Consider the following 21,697-nt stretch of genomic DNA (forward strand, 5'->3'; position numbering starts at 1 on the left):
CGCCATTGTAACCAAAGATTGCGCTTTATATGATATCCTCAGAATGTATCGCTTTATATTTTTGAATGCGAATAAGTCAAATAAACATTTTTAGCAGGATTTTATATTATAATTTGGCATTAATTAAATTTAATGATGCCAGTACTGCTAGAAATTTATACCCTGCTTGAGAGCTTCTAAACCATGGTTAGGTATGCTATTTACAGCAAAATTGACCTATAAGTGCTTTCAAATACCTAAAAATTGTACAATTTGTCCTCTTTTAAGGCAATTTTATGATTTTGAATTAAGATAATGGGAAAAGTTTTAGAAATTTACCCAAAAATGAGACAGACTTGAAGTTTTTCACTATGATCCAGCATTTATTTTTAAATCACTTTTTGTCGCGTTTCAACATCAACTGCTAACCTTCATAAAATCTTTATTACTGAACCAATTCTAAAAACTAAGGTACCATTTTCATCGTAACAGCTAGTAGAACACAGAAAATATAATAAAAATTGAGGCAGGAGGGGAAAAATTTCACCTTAAGGTAGCACTCCACAGTTAGGTGTGTAGTTTCGCATTTTGGCCCCTGTGGATTTTTCAAATATGAGAGATAGTGTGCAATAAAATTCATTTTTGGATATCTGAGTATTAAAATAGCCTTTGTATTGGGTTTATATGAACATCAAGAGTATGTATTGTATGTAATATAGGCTGTTTTCTGTATGACAGTCCGTATTTGCATGTCCCTACCATACATTGGTCCGGCAATTATTGTAATGTTATTTTCCAACTTTTTATCGCACGAACTTTGTGATTGGATTTTACGAAAAAATGAGGCGAAAGACACACATTTTTTATTTGATCATTAGGAAGATTTATGAAAACAGTTTCTAAAAAGGTATTACTCAAAGGCATTGAAATTCTAATTTGATCCAAATTTTGGGGGGATAAATGACATGTCCACCCCCCTTTTTGCAATATTTTATGGTAAATAAATGCAGAATGTTGCCATGGATACACATAAAAGGAATTTATTTTCACTCTTTTAACTTTTAAAAATCAAATCTATGGAATATACTGATTACATACATATGCACATGTACAACACAAACAGTTAGATTAATGTATTAGAAATCCAGGAATAGGAGATGATAAAACATTGTGTGGCTCATTTTAAATTTTATTTTCTAACTGTGGAGTGCTACCTTATGGCACATCAGAAAGCACAGAAATGCACTTTTTAAGATAAAATTGACCACAAATCTTTAGTCTTTTATGTTCTTGTTTTAGTTCTGAAGGTAAAAAATCTGCTAGGAATGCAATTTATGTTTATTTTATTGTTTACTTTCCTTAGCAACCAAATATACACATTTTGACACTTAGACATGTTGCGGTCTTAAATTTGTACTCCATTAGCTTCGCCATTGTAACCAAAGATTGCGCTTTATATGATATCCTCAGAATGTATCGCTTTATATTTTTGAATGCGAATAAGTCAAATAAACATTTTTAGCAGGATTTTATATTATAATTTGGCATTAATTAAATTTAATGATGCCAGTACTGCTAGAAATTTATACCCTGCTTGAGAGCTTCTAAACCATGGTTAGGTATGCTATTTACAGCAAAATTGACCTATAAGTGCTTTCAAATACCTAAAAATTGTACAATTTGTCCTCTTTTAAGGCAATTTTATGATTTTGAATTAAGATAATGGGAAAAGTTTTAGAAATTTACCCAAAAATGAGACAGACTTGAAGTTTTTCACTATGATCCAGCATTTATTTTTAAATCACTTTTTGTCGCGTTTCAACATCAACTGCTAACCTTCATAAAATCTTTATTACTGAACCAATTCTAAAAACTAAGGTACCATTTTCATCGTAACAGCTAGTAGAACACAGAAAATATAATAAAAATTGAGGCAGGAGGGAAAAAATTTCACCTTAAGGTAGCACTCCACAGTTAGGTGTGTAGTTTCGCATTTTGGCCCCTGTGGATTTTTCAAATATGAGAGCTAGTGTGCAATAAAATTCATTTTTGGATAGCTGAGTATTAAAATAGCCTTTGTATTGGGTTTATATGAACATCAAGAGTATGTATTGTATGTAATATAGGCTGTTTTCTGTATGACAGTCCGTATTTGCATGTCCCTACCATACATTGGTCCGGCAATTATTGTAATGTTATTTTCTAACTTTTTATCGCACGAACTTTGTGATTGGATTTTACGAAAAAATGAGGCAAAAGACACACATTTTTTATTTGATCATTAGGAAGATTTATGAAAACAGTTTCTAAAAAGGTATTACTCAAAGGCATTGAAATTCTAATTTGATCCAAATTTTGGGGGGATAAATGACATGTCCACCCCCCTTTTTGCAATATTTTATGGTAAATAAATGCAGAATGTTGCCATGGATACACATAAAAGGAATTTATTTTCACTCTTTTAACTTTTAAAAATCAAATCTATGGAATATACTGTTTACATACATATGCACATGTACAACACAAACAGTTAGATTAATGTATTAGAAATCCAGGAATAGGAGATGATAAAACATTTTGTGGCTCATTTTTAATTTTATTTTCTAACTGTGGAGTGCTACCCAACGAAAAATAAAAGAATCCACATTCTTCCGTATTTTATCGTGTTGTAACGTAGTAAACCGTAATAGAATTTCAGAACCCTGGCTGAGTACCTAGCTATCCGTATTGCAACGTAGTAAAATCGTGCAGTTACGGGACACATTTTGTATCCTTTTCAATACGCGGTGCAACCGTACTAGTACGTAGTTCTCCGAAACTAGCCGTAGACATTATTCTGGCCTACGAAGAAGTACGGATTAATACGGACTATAACAGATTAGTACGGTCTTATACGGTTTAGAATGGAGTTACTACGGTCGTTTGATCCATGGTCAAATTTTGCGCATGTTCAAAAATTGTCAAAGATATATAAGTACTACTACGATCTACTACGTTTGACTACGACAACCATACGGATATCTACGGATTGCCACGAATGATGCCAGATCGTATCCGTAGCTAGTCCTGCGTCAAATCCGTGAATGTGTGACCTATGCATTAAGATTATTTTCAAATTCATTTAGGGTATTATGTATATCTACCTATCTGATATATTTCTGATACTGCAATTAAATTTCTCTAAAACATGTATATGACCTTTTTGCTGTTATTCGTTTTATTTATTTTTGTTTATTTACCTGGGTATAAAATTCTGCTGATCATTCCAGGAAACATCAGTAAAAATAACGGCAGAAGTTTCAAGTATCCCGCTACAAGTGATCCTCCCTTTGCATGTGAACAACTTTTGGCAGCTAATGATCGCTGGACTATAACCTTCAGGTAAATAAATATTATTTTTATAAACGAACATTTTTTTAATTTATTTTTCTGAAACTGGGTTACATTTTTTGATTTCCTGAGTAATTCTTTTCTTTATAATAAACTCAGAAATAAATATCACAGATACAAGGATTGATATTTTGTATTTGCGCCAGACTCGCATTTGGTCGAAAAGACGCTGGAATAAAATAAAGTTGGAAAGACCAAATAAAGAACGAAGTTGAACAGTATTGAGGACTAAAGATTTCATAATGGTTTCGTAAAACACAGTTAAGGTATTCTATTCCACTTAGTATTTCAAAAAATTAATTCAAAGTTTTGTAAACAGTTAATTTATAATCATGACCATATCAATGATAGTTCATGTCAACACATTAGTGCTGACTACTGGGCTGGTGATACCCACGGTGAATTTAAACCCATTCATTGGTGGCATCGACCAGTGGTTGTAATTAAACTCATCAAAGATACCAGGATTGAAATTTTGTTTTTGCGCCCGACGAAAAGTGCATGTTCTTTATAAAAGACCGAAGAGCATTTATACATGTATATATATGTTCAATTTTTAGTAATCATATTTAAGAATAAAAAAATTCTATTAGTTTAGTTTATCTAAGTTTTTCTCATCCTTTTTTTGGTTTAAAAAATGACCATAAAAATCATAATTTATAGTTGGAATTTTTGCCTTATACAGTAATGTTTTTGTAGTTCTAAAATATTTACAGAAAATGTTATTTTTATCTTTCAAACGCAATGGAAAAAGTAATAAAATAATCAAATTAACTTATACACACTTGATCACAACACCAGTACCATAAACAACCAACAGATGCCTGAAACACAAGTCCTGGCCAAGGGTTTTCCTGTCCCGCAGCATCGAGAAATATATGGAACGCATCTTTCCGTGGTAACCCACAAGTCGAGTTCAGATCACGAGTCGATGGAAGTGCTTCCATGTATTTCTCTTTCATTGCATTATAACCTCCAACATGAGTAAAACCTAATAACAGGAAAATTAGTTTAACATGATTTAAAATGTATTAAATTTTGAATTTATATATAAAATAATTGTAATAGTTTTTGGCATATATCAAGCATGCTCTTGAATCGATATGTATATACAATTGCTCTTTATGTAAAAGAATAGAAAACTGAATAAAAATGTATATAACAGTTTTATTAAACTACCTTAGATACTCTCGAGAGCAAAAGATAAATAAGGTTGAATTGAAATTATAAGGTAAAAATATATGAATTGTAATAAGACTTTTATAATAAGGATTGGAGGCGGGTATTGATATCTATCACAGCAGTCATCATCTTGCATAACTATCTAATGGATATTTTTAGTCTGATGACTCTCACTTACTTATTCCCATAACTATGATGGCTCCAATAGTCATGATTGATGTTTGTAGTGTATCTGTATACATTACTGCTTTAAGTCCACCTGCATATGATACAAAAGTACATTATTGCATTAGTAGGAGAGAGCAGGATTTGCTTTTCAAATAAATTGCTGTTCCAGGCGTTATTTTATCCAGAAATCACTGGCTCAGTAAGCCATTGCTCTATCAACTGGGCTAAAGGGATTATCCACTAGCGCAGCTATTTGAGCGCGGTTAGATATCTACTGTCGGCATTCCAATGGGAACCAATTGTGCCCCTCTTCTTGCCGACTTGTTTCTTTATTATTATGAGGCTGACTTCACACAGAAACTTCTTAGGAAGAAAGATAAGAAGTTAGCAATATCCTTTAATACTTCTTTCCGCTATATAGATGACGTTCTTTCACTAAATAATACAAAATTTGGTGACTATGTTGAACGCATCTATCCCATCGAACTAGAAATAAAGGATACAAAGAAAGTAAAATCACAAAAATACTGAACTTAAAGGAAAATCAATTCGGAAAGTCCATAATCACATGGCAAAATCAAATAACAAAACGCAAAAAAAACGAATGGACAAGAACTGTCATATTCCTGACTTGGTACAGGCATTTTCAAATGTAGAAAATGGTGTATTAAACCTGGTTTTATAGCGCTAACCCTCTTACTTTGATGACAGTCTCATCAAATTCCGTTATATTTACATTGATGCGTTTACAACTAAACAGACACAATAAATAAAAAAGTCAAAATATGGCTACATCAGTCATCATCGTATAACAATTTTAAAAGAAACAATTTGACAGAACACAAAAAAAAAAAAAAAAAAAAAAAAATAAAATAAAAAAACATCGATCTACAAACACATTCATTGATTTGTGTGTCTGACGTCAGAAAATTGTATACGTCACATAAATTTGTCGTTCAATGTGCATACAAACAATTTTAAAATTTACATAGGCAATGTTAGCGTATAGGGTTACAACAGATACAGTTAAGTCGGCCTCATATCTTGACTTACATCTAGAAATTGACAATGAGGGTCAGTTGATAACAAAACTTTACGACAAAAGAGATGATTTCAGCTTTGCAATTGGGAACGTTCCATTTCTAAGTAGCAACATTCCAGAAGCACCTGCATACGGGGTATATATCTCCCAATTGATACGATATTCCCGTGCTTTCATTTCCTATTATGATTTTCTTGATAGAGGGTTGCTGCTCACAAGGAAGCCATTAAACCAATAGTTCCAAATGGTGAAGTTGAAATCATCCCTTCGCTAATTTTACGGATGCCATCACGAGTTGGTTGACCGTTATGAAATAATCGTTTCACAAATTATATCGGATATGTTCCTTACGTCGTAACTACAATCCCCTTCCCGATCATGAAGTGATCTATCGAATTAGACTATTTGACGGATTTGTAATAACATAAGCAACACGACGGGTGCCACATGTGGAGCTGGATCTTGAGCACCTGAGATCATCCCTAGTTTTTGGTGGGGTTTGTGTTGCTTATTCTTTAGTTTTCTATGTTGTGTCACGTGTTCTACTGTTTGTCTGTTCATCTTCTTTCATTTTTAGCCAGGCGTCGTCAGTTTATTTTCGATTTATGGGTTTGACTGTCCCTCTGCTATCTTGTGTCCCTCTCTTTTCTAGATTAGAGGAAACACCGCATGTATGAATGTGTATATGTTCAACAGTAAACTCACTATTGTTAAATAGATTCAACTCATTTAGTTGAATTTATATTGCCGACCATTCGTTGAATTGTATTAGATTGTTATGTGGAAATGATCTTCACCTAAACCGGCATGTACAACAGAAGAATAAACAGGGACGTATTATATACAAAATGACTGATTGCGTGTAAATATGTTATTAGGTAATTATAAAAACATAATCATGTTTTTTTTTTTGTTTTGTTTTTTTACATAACATTCAATTACATAATATGACAAACTTATTGAGGTAAAAAAAACAAAAAAACAACGTGTTACGTGCAATATTAGGCGAAGAGATTTTCTGCGCTTGCTGTAAAATTATTATTGCAACTAAATCTTAGAGAACTGTAAGTTGGGATTTTTATGAATTTGATTACAAAAATACAAACAGTTGTCCTCAAATATATATTAATAATTTTACAATGACATGTTATCCTATAGTTTATATACCTAAAACTGTGTACAGTCCGGTAATAAATAACAATATAGCAATCGATATATACATGTTCCATCCTAAAGCCATCTGTATGAACAGGGATCCAGCAAAAATACTGACCTAAAAATAAAATGCACAATAATATTTGTCTTTAAATTTTCATATACATGTGTAATAATTCATTTATTTTTCTTGTTGTAAAATGAATTTAATGTTCTCACTGCGACTGGACCCTACACTAGACTATTTCAATCGAAAGGCCGATGTCTGGACTTTTAACAACTGTCGAAAACTTTTCTTTGTGTAAAATAAAATACATTTATGTATTTTACATTAAATGATTGACTCATTTTATTTTTGAATTGATATAAAAAATACATCCAACATATCAATGCATTTATATGTATTATTGTATTATTGTATGAATATGTCTAGTAACTTTGTATCACACTTTTAAACACACTTACGGCAAGTTTAGTTAGAATATACAAAATGAGAGATAAAACACTAAGGTATGTCCGCATCCTTTGTCCTCCATGGCGTTTCTGTATGTACTCCGGTAGAGTATACACCTTTAATAACAAAAACAGTGACTATAGATTAACTTTACACAGAGAAATTCACATAAATGTTACTTAAAAAAAAACAAGAGAAAAATGATATATGACAACCATTAAAATGTGCTTTGTATGTGCTTTTTAATAGCTATTTAAAATTCTCCTGGTAAAGTTGAAGTAATTCCTTCGAAATTTCGACAGTCGCCGACATGAACTGGTTCTCTTTCATGAAGTATCTATGTCACACATGACCACGGCTAAATTGTGGTATAACAGATTTTTCTTCACTTTGTTACTTATCATGAGCAATAAGAAGAAAGCCACGCGTAAAGCAGGATCTGTATAACCTTTGCAGTATATGAGGTGACTTCTATATTTTCGGAGGGATAAGTTTGCCCTATAGTATGTTGTCTACCTAGTGTAATATTAGGATGGTGTTTTGTCTCTAAGTGGTTTTGAATCCTAAAACGTCGTGAAATTATAAAAAAAAGTTGACTCCTTTAGAATCTTGTAATTTAAACCAGTTGACTTCTTTGAAATCTTGGGTTTTTTTTTTAAACCTTGAACTTTTACACAAACATTTGACATATTTCATACAACCTACCCCAGCTGAAACGTAAACTGGTATAAATATCCATCCTAACGCCAAGATAAGAAAAATCACCTAAAAGATGATAAAACAATTTATACTATTTTAATAAAATAAGAAAATGCTTTAATATAGGTTAGATCTACTTCGTTGTGTGGTTGTTGTTTGTTCATCATATTTGTTTTTCGTTTACTGTCTTGTGTTCTTTTTGTGTGCTGTAATACCACTGTCCCAGGTTTGTGGACGATTTTGCGCCATCTAAATAGTTTAACCCCGCCAAATTCTGTATGTGATTGTCCCAATTCTAGAGCCTGTATTTCAGTGGTTGTCGTTTGTTGCTGTGTAACATATTTGTTTTTCAATCATCATTTTGTACATTAATCAGGCCATTAGTGTTTTCTGTTTAATTATTTTACATTTGTCATTTCGGAACCTTTTATATTTGACATACGTGGTGTGGGTTTTGCTAATTGCTGAAGGCCATACGGTGACAAATAGTTGTTTAATTTCTGGATCATTTGGTATCTTGTTGATTATAAATGTGTCTCATTGGATGGACGTCAAGTTGGTTACCTATTCCCTATTCCCTATTCGTTACCTATTCCCTATTCCCTATTCGTTACCTATTCGTTACCTATTCCCTATTCCCTATTCGTTACCTATTCGTTACCTATTCCCTATTCCCTATTCGTTACCTATTCGTTACCTATTCCCTATTCCCTATTCGTTACCTATTCGTTACCTATTCCCTATTCCCTATTCGTTACCTATTCGTTACCTATTCCCTATTCCCTATTCGTTACCTATTCGTTACTTATTCCCTATTCCCTATCGTTACCTATTCGTTACTTATTCGATTTTTAATATCCTTCCCCCTTTTTAATTAATTATTATTCTTCTTCTTCCTCTTCTTCCTCTTCTTCTTCCGCCACTTTAAAAATGAACTTGTCCGCAGCATTTCTCCCAAACTACTTGTCAGATTTACTTAGGGTTTCATAAAATGTTAGACTAATATGTCTAGGTGAGCCATCAATCGCTCATTTGTGCATTGGGGTCTATTAAGGGGTATTTTTTTTTTGGGGGGGGGGCAGAAAGAAGGGAGGGGTTTACTATAGAACCCCTATGGGATTTTATTTTCTAAAATTTTCAAATGAATATAACTTGAAAACTGTAAGTGATAGATACATGCAGTCTTCAGAAATGATTAAAGGACAATAAAATAAATCACATGAAATATAGGGGAGTCCCTGGGGGTGTCATCCCTACCCCCTTCAATTCGAGAATATGCTTTTAACTTGTAAACGGTCCAGATCCCCACCCCTAAACCATATATATTCTTGTATGGGACAATAAAACTAATCAAATGAAATTAAATAAAAGTTCCTGGGGGTCACCCCACCCCGTTCAATTTGAGAATGTACTATTATCTTGTAAACGGTCCAGATCCCCACCCCTAAACCATATATGTTCTTGAATAGGACGATAAAACAAATCAAATGAAATTAAATGGAAGTCCCCGGGGGTCATTCCCACCCCGTTCAATTTTAGAATGTGCTATTATCTTGTAAACGGTCCAGATCCCCACCCCAAAACCATATATATTCTTGGAGGGGACAATAAAACTAATCAAATGAAATTAAATGGAAAATCCTGGGGGTCACCCCCATCCCGTTCAATTTGAGAATGTACTATTATCTTGTAAATGGTCCAGATCCCCACCCCTAAACCATATATTTTCTTGTAGGGGACAATAAAACAAATGAAATGAAATAAAAGGAAAGTCCCTAGGGGGTCACCCCACCCCCTCTTGTTTGAAAACTTATAAACGGTCAACATCCCCACCTCGAAACTATATATTCTTGTAAGGGACAATAAAACTAATCAAATGAAATTAAATGGAAGTTCCTGGGGGTCACCCCCACCCCGTTCAATTTGAGAATGTACTATTATCTTGTAAATGGTCCAGATCCCCACCCCTAAACCATATATATTCTTTTAGGGGACAATAAAACAAATGAAATGAAATAAAAGGAAAGTCCCTAGGGGGTCAGCCCACCCCCTCTTGTTTGAAAACTTGTAAACGGTCAACATCCCCACCCCTAAACTATATATACTCTTGTAAGAGACAATAAAACTAATCAAATGAAATTAAATGGAAGTTCCTTGGGGTCACCCCCACCCCGTTCAATTTGAGAATGTACTATTATCTTGTAAATGGTCCAGATCCCCACCCCTAAACCATATATGTTCTTGTAGGGGACAATAAAACAAATAAAATGAGATAAAAGGGAAGTCCTGAGGGGGTCATCCCACCCCCTCTTGTTTGAAAACTTGTAAACGGTCAACATCCCCACCCCTAAACCATATATATTCTTGTAGGGGACAATAAAACAAATAAAATGAAATGTAGGTAAAGTCCCTGGGGGTCACCACCACCCCTCCTGTTTGAATACTTGTAAATGGTGGAGATCCCCACCAGTAAGCCATATATATTCTTGTATGGAACAAAAAATCAAATCAAATGAACATGGGACCATATGAATTGAAAGTTATGGGAGCTTTGTTTGGGAGACTTCGTAACAGCATCCTGTTACAATTACTTCTTGTTGTTTATACTCTTATATCTGGTACTAGTTCTAAATTTGTTGAGGTAAAATGATCTTTTTATGACCTATCTATATGTGTTTGTGCTCAACCGATTCTTTTACTTTATGTTCGATACTCATTTGTTCCTTATTTGATTTTTATACGTTCTACCTTTTAACTGCTTTATGTCCGTATGTTTGAAGATGGATCTTGGTTCGAAGGGATGAAATCACCGTGTTAGCGCTTGCATAAAAAAAAGAAAGATGTGGTATAATTGCCAATGAGACAACAACCCACCATAGACCAAAATGACACAGAAACTATTAACTATAGGTCAATGTACGGCCTTCAACAATGAGCATAGCCCAAACCGTGCAGTCACCTATAAAAGGCCCAGATATGACAATTTCAAACAATTCAAACAACAAAACTAACGGCCGTATTTCATATACAAAAAAATAACGGAAAACAAATATGTAACACAAAAACAAACGATAACTACTTAATTTCAGGCTCTTGTCTAGGTAGAGGCACATACTAACATAATGTGGTGGGGTTAAACATGTTAGCAGGGTGTACATCGTTTCGGAGCATGCTATTACCTTGTTTAATTCGTTCCATCACTCGTTATAATTCGCTTATAATACGTGTATCATACGTTGCACCTTTCATGTGGTAAAACATGATTTTCAATTGTTTTGTTGTCTCTGGTGGTAGATTTGGGTTCTTAGAGGTGATATAACTCTATAAGCGCATATGTACCCGTTCCAGCGCTCGGATAATACCCTGTTACTTATTCGTTCCTTATTCGCTTTTAATGCGCGGGGTAAGTATACGTTGCACCTTGAAATAAATCGTTTTTTAATTGTGTTCATGTCTCTGGTGGTAACAATGTGTTCTTAGAGAAGAAATGACCCTATTAGAGCGCATGTACCCGTTCCAGCGCTCGGTTAATACCCTGTTACCTATTCGTTAACTATTCACTTATAATACGTTTGTTGTACGTTGCACCTTTTAGAAAAGGATTTTCACTTGTGTTCATGTCTCTGGTGGTAACAATGTGTAATTAGAGATGAAATGACCCTATTAGCATGCATGTACCCGTTCCAGCGCTCGGATAATACCCTGTTACTTCTTCGTTCCTTATTCGCTTTTAATGCGCGGGGTAAGTATACGTTGCACCTTGAAATAAATCGTTTTTTTAATTGTGTTCATGTCTCTGGTGGTAACAATGTGTACTAATAGAAGAAATGACCCTATTAGAGCGCATGTACCCGTTCCAGCGCTCGGTTAATACCCTGTTACCTATTCGTTACCTATTCATTTATAATACGTTTGTTGTACGTTGCACCTTTTGGAAAAGGATTTTCAATTGTGTTCATGTCTCTGGTGGTAACAATGTGTTTTTAGAGATGAAATGACACTATTAGCGCGCATGTACCCGTTCTAGCGCTCGGTTAATACCCTGTTACCTATTCGTTACCTATTCACTTATAATACATTTTTTGTACGTTTCACCTTTTAGAAAAGGATTTCCACTTGTGTTCATGTCTCTGGAGGTAACAATGTGTAATTAGAGATGAAAAGACCCTATTAGCGTGCATGTACCCGTTCCAGCGCTCGGATAATACCCTGTTACTTATTCGTTCCTTATTCGCTTTTAATGCGCGGGGTAAGTATACGTTACACCTTGAAATAAATCGTTTTTTAATTGTGTTCATGTCTCTGGTGGTAACAATGTGTTCTTAGAGACGAAATGACCCTATTAGAGTGCATGTACCCGTTCCAGCGCTCGGTTAATACCCTGTTACCTATTCGTTACTTATTCGCTTTAAATACGTTTGTTGTACGTTGCACCTTTTAGAAAAGGATTTTCACTTGTGTTCATGTCTCTGGTGGTAACAATGTGTAATTAGAGATGAAATGACCCTATTAGCATGCATGTACCCGTTCCAGCGCTCGGATAATACCCTGTTACTTCTTCGTTCCTTATTCGCTTTTAATGCGCGGGGTAAGTATACGTTGCACCTTGAAATAAATCGTTTTTTTAATTGTGTTCATGTCTCTGGTGGTAACAATGTGTACTAATAGAAGAAATGACCCTATTAGAGCGCATGTACCCGTTCCAGCGCTCGGTTAATACCCTGTTACCTATTCGTTACCTATTCATTTATAATACGTTTGTTGTACGTTGCACCTTTTGGAAAAGGATTTTCAATTGTGTTCATGTCTCTGGTGGTAACAATGTGTTTTTAGAGATGAAATGACACTATTAGCGCGCATGTACCCGTTCTAGCGCTCGGTTAATACCCTGTTACCTATTCGTTACCTATTCACTTATAATACATTTTTTGTACGTTTCACCTTTTAGAAAAGGATTTCCACTTGTGTTCATGTCTCTGGAGGTAACAATGTGTAATTAGAGATGAAAAGACCCTATTAGCGTGCATGTACCCGTTCCAGCGCTCGGATAATACCCTGTTACTTATTCGTTCCTTATTCGCTTTTAATGCGCGGGGTAAGTATACGTTACACCTTGAAATAAATCGTTTTTTAATTGTGTTCATGTCTCTGGTGGTAACAATGTGTTCTTAGAGACGAAATGACCCTATTAGAGTGCATGTACCCGTTCCAGCGCTCGGTTAATACCCTGTTACCTATTCGTTACTTATTCGCTTTAAATACGTTTGTTGTACGTTGCACCTTTTAGAAAAGGATTTTCACTTGTGTTCATGTCTCTGGTGGTAACAATGTGTAATTAGAGATGAAATGACCCTATTAGCGTGCATTTACCCGTTCCAGCGTTCGGTTATTACCCTGTTACCTATTCGTTACCTATTCACTTATAATACGTTTGTTGTACGTTGCACCTTTTAGAAAAGGATTTTTAATTGTGTCCATGTCTCTGGTGGTAACAATGTGTTCTAAGAGATGAAATGACCCTATTAGCGCATATGTACCCGTTCCAGCGCTCGGTTAATACCCTGTTACCTATTCGTTACCTATTCGTTACTTATTTGCTTATAATACGTTTGTTGTACGTTGCACCTTTTAGAAAAAGATTTTCATTTGTGTTCATGTCTCTGGTGGTAACAATGTGTTCTTAGAGATGAAATAACCCTTTTAGCGCGTATCTACCCGTTCCAGCGTTCGGCTTATACCTTGTTACCTATTTGTTACTTCTTATTTCAAGGTGCAACGCATAGCACGCGTATTTAAAGCGAATAAGGAACGAATAAGTAACAGGGTATTAGTCGAGCGCTGAAACGGGTACATATGTTCGATTAAGGTTATTTCTCCTCTAAGAACCGACAGTTACCACCAGAGACACAAAAATATTTCTTTTTAAAGTGCAACGCATTACACACGTTTTAAAAGCGAATAAGGAACGAATAAGTAACAGGGTATCACTGAGCGGTGAAATGGGTACATATGCGCTAATAGGGTTTTTTCAACTCAGATCACAGAACACATAATTACCACCAGAGACGTGAAAGCAATCGATATTCGATTTATTTCAAGGTGCAACGTATACCACGCGTATTTAAAGCGAATAAGGAACGAATAAGTTACAGGGTATCAGTCGAGCGCTGAAACGGGTACATATGTTCTATTAGGGTTATTTCACCTCTAAAAACCGACAGTTACCACCAAAGACACAAACATATTTCTTTTTTTCAAGAGCAAACGCATAACACACGTTTTTTTTTTTAATTTAAATATATTTATTTATAGTGGATTGGGAAACAAGTTTTGCAACTTATATTTACCCCTTTCCACTTTTCGGGTGCGAGTGCTGCCTCTAAGAACACATTGTTACCACCAGAGACATGAACACAAATGAAAATCTTTTTCTAAAAGGTGCAAGGTACAACAAACGTATTATAAGCGAATAAGCAACGAATAGGTAACGAATAGGTAACAGGGTATTAACTGAGCGCTGGAACGGGTACATGCGCGCTAATAGGGTCGTTTCATCTCTAAGAACACATTGTTACCATCAGAGACATGGACACAATTGAAAATCCTTTTCTAAAAGGTGCAACGTACAACAAACGTATTATAAGTGAATGGGTAACGAATAGGTAACGAATAGGTAACAGGGTATTAACCGAGCGCTTGAGCGGGTACATGCACGCTAATAGGGTCATTTCATCTCTAATTACACATTGTTACCTCCAGAGACATGAACACAAGTGAAAATCCTTTTCTAAAAGGTGCAAAGTACAACAAACGTATTTGAAGCGAATAAGTAACGAATAGGTAACGAATAGGTAACAAGATATTAACCGAGCGGTGGAACGGGTACATATGCGCTTATAGGGTCATTTCATCTCTAAGAACACATTGTTACCACCAGAGACATGAACACAATTGAAAATCCTTTTCTAAAAGGTGCAACGTACAACAAACGTATTATAAGTGAATAGGTAACGAATAGGTAACGAATAGGTAACAGGGTATTAACCGAGCGCTGGAACGGGTACATGCGCTCTAATAGGGTCATTTCTTCTATTAGTACACATTGTTACCACCAGAGACATGAACACAATTAAAAAAACGATTTATTTCAAGGTGCAACGTATACTTACCCCGCGCATTAAAAGCGAATAAGGAACGAAGAAGTAACAGGGTATTATCCGAGCGCTGGAACGGGTACATGCATGCTAATAGGGTCATTTCATCTCTAATTACACATTGTTACCACCAGAGACATGAACACAAGTGAAAATCCTTTTCTAAAAGGTGCAACGTACAACAAACGTATTATAAGTGAAAAGTTAACGAATAGGTAACAGGGTATTAACCGAGCGCTGGAACGGGTACATGCGCTCTAATAGGGTCATTTCTTCTCTAAGAACACATTGTTACCACCAGAGACATGAACACAATTAAAAAACGATTTATTTCAAGGTGCAACGTATACTTACCCCGCGCATTAAAAGCGAATAAGGAACGAATAAGTAACAGGGTATTATCCGAGCGCTGGAACGGGTACATATGCGCTTATAGAGTTATATCACCTCTAAGAACCCAAATCTACCACCAGAGACAACAAAACAATTGAAAATCATGTTTTACCACATGAAAGGTGCAACGTATGATACACGTATTATAAGCGAATTATAAAGAGTGATGGAACGAATTAAACAAGGTAATAGCATGCTCCGAAACGATGTACACCCTGCTAACATGTTTAACCCCACCACATTATGTTAGTATGTGCCTCTACCTAGACAAGAGCCTGAAATTAAGTAGTTATCGTTTGTTTTTGTGTTACATATTTGTTTTCCGTTATTTTTTTGTATATGAAATACGGCCGTTAGTTTTGTTGTTTGAATTGTTTGAAATTGTCATATCTGGGCCTTTTATAGGTGACTGCACGGTTTGGGCTATGCTCATTGTTGAAGGCCGTACATTGACCTATAGTTAATAGTTTCTGTGTCATTTTGGTCTATGGTGGGTTGTTGTCTCATTGGCAATTATACCACATCTTTTTTTTTTTTATGCAAGCGCTAACACGGTGATTTCATCCCTTCGAACCAAGATCCATCTTCAAACATACGGACATAAAGCAGTTAAAAGGTAGAACGTATAAAAATCAAATAAGGAACAAATGAGTATCGAACATAAAGTAAAAGAATCGGTTGAGCACAAACACATATAGATAGGTCATAAAAAGATCATTTTACCTCAACAAATTTAGAACTAGTACCAGATATAAGAGTATAAACAACAAGAAGTAATTGTAACAGGATGCTGTTACGAAGTCTCCCAAACAAAGCTCCCATAACTTTCAATTCATATGGTCCCATGTTCATTTGATTTGATTTTTTGTTCCATACAAGAATATATATGGCTTACTGGTGGGGATCTCCACCATTTACAAGTATTCAAACAGGAGGGGTGGTGGTGACCCCTAGGGACTTTACCTACATTTCATTTTATTTGTTTTATTGTCCCCTACAAGAATATATATGGTTTAGGGGTGGGGATGTTGACCGTTTACAAGTTTTCAAACAAGAGGGGGTGGGATGACCCCCTCAGGACTTCCCTTTTATCTCATTTTATTTGTTTTATTGTCCCCTACAAGAACATATATGGTTTAGGGGTGGGGATCTGGACCATTTACAAGATAATAGTACATTCTCAAATTGAACGGGGTGGGGGTGACCCCAAGGAACTTCCATTTAATTTCATTTGATTAGTTTTATTGTCTCTTACAAGAATATATATAGTTTAGGGGTGGGGATGTTGACCGTTTACAAGTTTTCAAACAAGAGGGGGTGGGCTGACCCCCTAGGGACTTTCCTTTTATTTCATTTCATTTGTTTTATTGTCCCCTAAAAGAATATATATGGTTTAGGGGTGGGGATCTGGACCATTTACAAGATAATAGTACATTCTCAAATTGAACGGGGTGGGGGTGACCCCCAGGAACTTCCATTTAATTTCATTTGATTAGTTTTATTGTCCCTTACAAGAATATATAGTTTCGAGGTGGGGATGTTGACCGTTTATAAGTTTTCAAACAAGAGGGGGTGGGGTGACCCCCTAGGGACTTTCCTTTTATTTCATTTCATTTGTTTTATTGTCCCCTACAAGAAAATATATGGTTTAGGGGTGGGGATCTGGACCATTTACAAGATAATAGTACATTCTCAAATTGAACGGGATGGGGGTGACCCCCAGGATTTTCCATTTAATTTCATTTGATTAGTTTTATTGTCCCCTCCAAGAATATATATGGTTTTGGGGTGGGGATCTGGACCGTTTACAAGATAATAGCACATTCTAAAATTGAACGGGGTGGGAATGACCCCCGGGGACTTCCATTTAATTTCATTTGATTTGTTTTATCGTCCTATTCAAGAACATATATGGTTTAGGGGTGGGGATCTGGACCGTTTACAAGATAATACAGTGAAACCTGACTAAACCGAATCCTGTATAAACCGAAAACCTGTATAAACCAAACATGTTCGTAAGCACCGTCATATCAAATAAAGTGCGTTATGAACCTGATTAAACCGAACATCGGCCAAAACCGAACAAAATCTTAAGTCCAGAAGAGGTTCGGTTTTAACAGGTTTCACTGTAGTACATTCTCAAATTAAAAGGGGTGGGGTGACCCCCAGGAACTTTTATTTAATTTCATTTGATTAGTTTTATTGTCCCATACAAGAATATATATGGTTTAGGGGTGGGGATCTGGACCGTTTACAAGTTAAAAGCATATTCTCGAATTGAAGGGGGTAGGGATGACACCCCCAGGGACTCCCCTATATTTCATGTGATTTGTTTTATTGTCCTTTAATCATTTCCGAAGACTGCATGTATCTATCACTTACAGTTTTCAAGTTATATTCATTTGAAAATTTTAGAAAATAAAATCCCATAGGGGTTCTATAGTAAACCCCTCCCTTCTTTCTGCCCCCCCCCCCCCCCAAAAAAAAATACCCCTTAATAGACCCCAATGCACAAATGAGCGATTGATGGCTCACCTAGACATATTAGTCTAACATTTTATGAAACCCTAAGTAAATCTGACAAGTAGTTTGGGAGAAATGCTGCGGACAAGTTCATTTTTAAAGTGGCGGAAGAAGAAGAGGAAGAAGAGGAAGAAGAAGAATAATAATTAATTAAAAAGGGGGAAGGATATTAAAAATCGAATAAGTAACGAATAGGTAACGATAGGGAATAGGGAATAAGTAACGAATAGGTAACGAATAGGGAATAGGGAATAGGTAACGAATAGGTAACGAATAGGGAATAGGGAATAGGTAACGAATAGGTAACGAATAGGGAATAGGGAATAGGTAACGAATAGGTAACGAATAGGGAATAGGGAATAGGTAACGAATAGGTAACGAATAGGGAATAGGGAATAGGTAACGAATAGGTAACGAATAGGGAATAGGGAATAGGTAACCAACTTGACGTCCATTCTCATTGGCAATCATACGACACCTTCTTATGTTTATATTCATGTTCTTTTATAGGTGACATCAAAATATTGAGATATGTTCTGTTGTGACTTAGTTGTAATTTTTTTAAACATTCAAAAGCTAATTGATTTAATTTTGCCTTTATACATATGTAAAACACGATACAATAAATGCAAATCATGAATGACAAACAAGTTTTACTTACAAACCATTCAAACAGAACCAAAGAAATACCAGATGCTGCTCCAGCCCCTGCTAATCCAACAAAATGTTCACTTCCAATGTTACTCGAAAAAAGTGAGGCACCGACCTGAAAAAGAGGTTAATGACACAAAAATGAATTCAGTATATCTGATACGAAAGAAGTGGGTCATTTTCCATGAATGTAATATCACAAGTTCAAATAAATTAATATTTCAGTTGAAAATAATAGAAATTGCATGACTTACAAATTAACGTTGGCAAATCATGATTTGCATACATCAAACATGTACTTTCCAAAGTCTTTTTTCTGTTACAATTTTGGCCAAAAACATCAGTAAAATGACGAAATCTGTAATAATTTAACTGGTCATTGAACACATCAGAATAATAGTGTACGTCTTACTATATTTTGCCTCGTTTTTTTTTACTTTCGTGTGACTGTCTACAACAAAGATTAAAGCTCTGTTTCTTTGCTTTCGATTTGGTACTGCATTTGAAAGGTTTTTATGTTATTGATTTAAAAAATACCATTTAAGCTAATTTCGTGACAAAGTTATATATGAACAATTCGACAGGTTTACTTTGTTATCACATAAATACATGTATTACCATGATTTTTATATAACCATCCCTAAGTGTAAATAAGTATATGCGATCTAATACTACCGTTGGTCTGTATGTTTAATATATCAAAATAATATGTACTACAAATTCGATATGATAAACTATAAAGTCTAGACATAATGTGCATATCTAGGACAATCAAATTATAAAAAAAAATACAATTGTGGCCTTCGGATGTTTTATGCTATTTGGTCTGCTTGTTGTCTCTTTTACACAATCCCTATGTTCATTCTTAATTTTATTCAAACTTAAAAGACAAATTAGGTTAAATACTTGACGACTTTTTGCTTTCAATGTGTGGTGCGATGCTCTACAGTGCGTAACGTCACTATCTACAGATTGAACATACCGCAAACCATGGCATAGAACGACCAGCCAAAAAGTAATTCTTCACATTGCCTCTGTTTGGTCGACATAAAGTCTGAAAAATTTCTATACAATTAACATCAAAATAAAAAAATGTGTTTCCTAACTTCTCGATATGACAAATAAACATATACAATCTACTTACATTCCCCTTCTACAAGTTTTAAGTTAACTATACGTGAAGGACAGTTTTTGTCTGTACAAGTAGGACGAAGAAGATAAACAGCAAAAAACATTACATGGTCAAGAGAGCCTGATTTTGTACATTAAGTATTATTTATGTTCCTGTCCCAAGTAGCCTATTATAATTCAGTGGTCGTCGTTTGATGTTGTCTTATATATATTTTTCGTTTATGTTTGTCCTGAATTAGGCCGTTGTTGGTTTTTTTTTTCGTTTGAATTGTTCGGGCTTTTTTATCTGTATTTATATTGTATGTTTCTCTCTAAACTTGTATTTAGTTTTTAGAGAATACAGTATCTATCTATCTATCTATCTATCTATCTTTATAGCTCACTATATGGTATGTGTTTCGCTCATTGTTGAAGGCTGTACATATTAGCTGTAACGACATCATAAGCAGTGTTCAGTGAGAAGTAAAATATAACTATCGGAAGGAAATAGATCCAGAAGTGTAAACATATACAATATTAGATAAATGTCAGAAAAATATGAACATTTTCGTATAAGCTTAAAAACTCTTCAACAGTTTTTTGCCGAATACAAAAAAAAATATAAGATATTGCCCTTCTATTGTTTTTATACTGCAGCTTAAAGTGCTACAATAAAATTATATGAATATGTCATCACAAAAATAAAGCGTATTTTCCATCCCTAAGCGAACCCCAAACTTCGAAGAAAAGTGACGAGACACGAAACCGACTTAACACGATGTATCACTTTGTTACTATATTAGGTAGATAAAGACAACATGATGTGTTAAAGATGCAATATAAAAGTTGATAGTAAATGTGTTAAACTGTAAAGTATTGTCATAAGTCAATGTTGTTATCGAAAAAAAACTTTCTTTCTTAACAATTTGAAAAGTAAAGTGTTTTCTAATGTCCAATACGTGTGATTCATTAACAAAAACTACACTATAACATTTTTGTAAAGATTTGAAGTTATTTACAGTAAATATTTCCGAAGTTCACCTACATGCGTAACGTTATATTTTCATATGGAATATCCTTAAAGTAATATAATTCCTAAGTGCTATATATAAACGAAAAATTTAATAAAAACTTACCCATAATCCAACACCTAAAACAGATATAAAATATAAAATGACTACCAGAATATCTGCCCAGTGATTTAATCCTTTCGTGTATGCCATTTCACTGGTATGCTAAATTTAGTACTATGAAAATAGTTTCACTGCATAATTAAGAAACGTTATCTAGTTCAAGTAAACACATTATCTAAATGTAATTTATTTCCATATGAAATACCGAATATAAATGCAAATATTATCAAATATAACAGCATGTACACTTACTACAAGATAAACAATGTTGACATTTTGATTCGACTAAATTAGGTTTGAAATTATTCCCGATAATTGTCAAACTTAATTGTCAGTAATCTATCGGTATAAACATATATTCGGGACCGCACTGAAGTACGTCCATTATTCATAGTTCATTATTCATTATTCAATAATGAATAATGAAATAGTTCACTATTCACTATTCAATATTAAAAAATGAATAATGAATAATGAAATGGTTTATGTTTCATTATTCAAATTGAAGCGGTGAATAGTGAAAAAAATATTAAAAAAATTGACTATGACACTATAGCTATATTTTGATTCGAAATGACCATAAGACGGTTTACGGAGGACCTAAATGCCACAATATGCATAAAAATGAGGAAATATAAAAAAGAAGATGTGGTATGATTGCCAA

General features: G+C 34.6%; 1 protein-coding gene across 2 annotated transcripts in view; it reads right to left on the reverse strand.

The window, feature by feature from the left end:
• LOC139512643 (sodium/glucose cotransporter 4-like) overlaps positions 1 to 21,229 on the reverse strand; it is a 36,651-nt gene extending 15,422 nt beyond the window's left edge. For both annotated transcript variants that reach the window (XM_071300400.1, XM_071300401.1), the window contains exons 1-9: positions 21,037 to 21,229; positions 19,773 to 19,844; positions 18,801 to 18,905; positions 8,076 to 8,135; positions 7,382 to 7,486; positions 6,929 to 7,034; positions 4,730 to 4,810; positions 4,155 to 4,360; positions 3,219 to 3,354 (exon numbers count right to left, since the gene is read on the reverse strand). In XM_071300400.1, coding sequence (XP_071156501.1) covers positions 3,219 to 3,354; positions 4,155 to 4,360; positions 4,730 to 4,810; positions 6,929 to 7,034; positions 7,382 to 7,486; positions 8,076 to 8,135; positions 18,801 to 18,905; positions 19,773 to 19,844; positions 21,037 to 21,123 — 958 coding nt within the window. In that variant the 5' untranslated portion in view covers positions 21,124 to 21,229. The remainder of the gene's footprint in view (positions 1 to 3,218; positions 3,355 to 4,154; positions 4,361 to 4,729; positions 4,811 to 6,928; positions 7,035 to 7,381; positions 7,487 to 8,075; positions 8,136 to 18,800; positions 18,906 to 19,772; positions 19,845 to 21,036) is intronic.
• Between the last annotated feature and the right edge of the window lie 468 nt (positions 21,230 to 21,697).

Source organism: Mytilus edulis, chromosome 2 (genome assembly GCF_963676685.1).
Source record: "Mytilus edulis chromosome 2, xbMytEdul2.2, whole genome shotgun sequence".
NCBI classification, from domain to species: domain Eukaryota; kingdom Metazoa; phylum Mollusca; class Bivalvia; order Mytilida; family Mytilidae; genus Mytilus; species Mytilus edulis.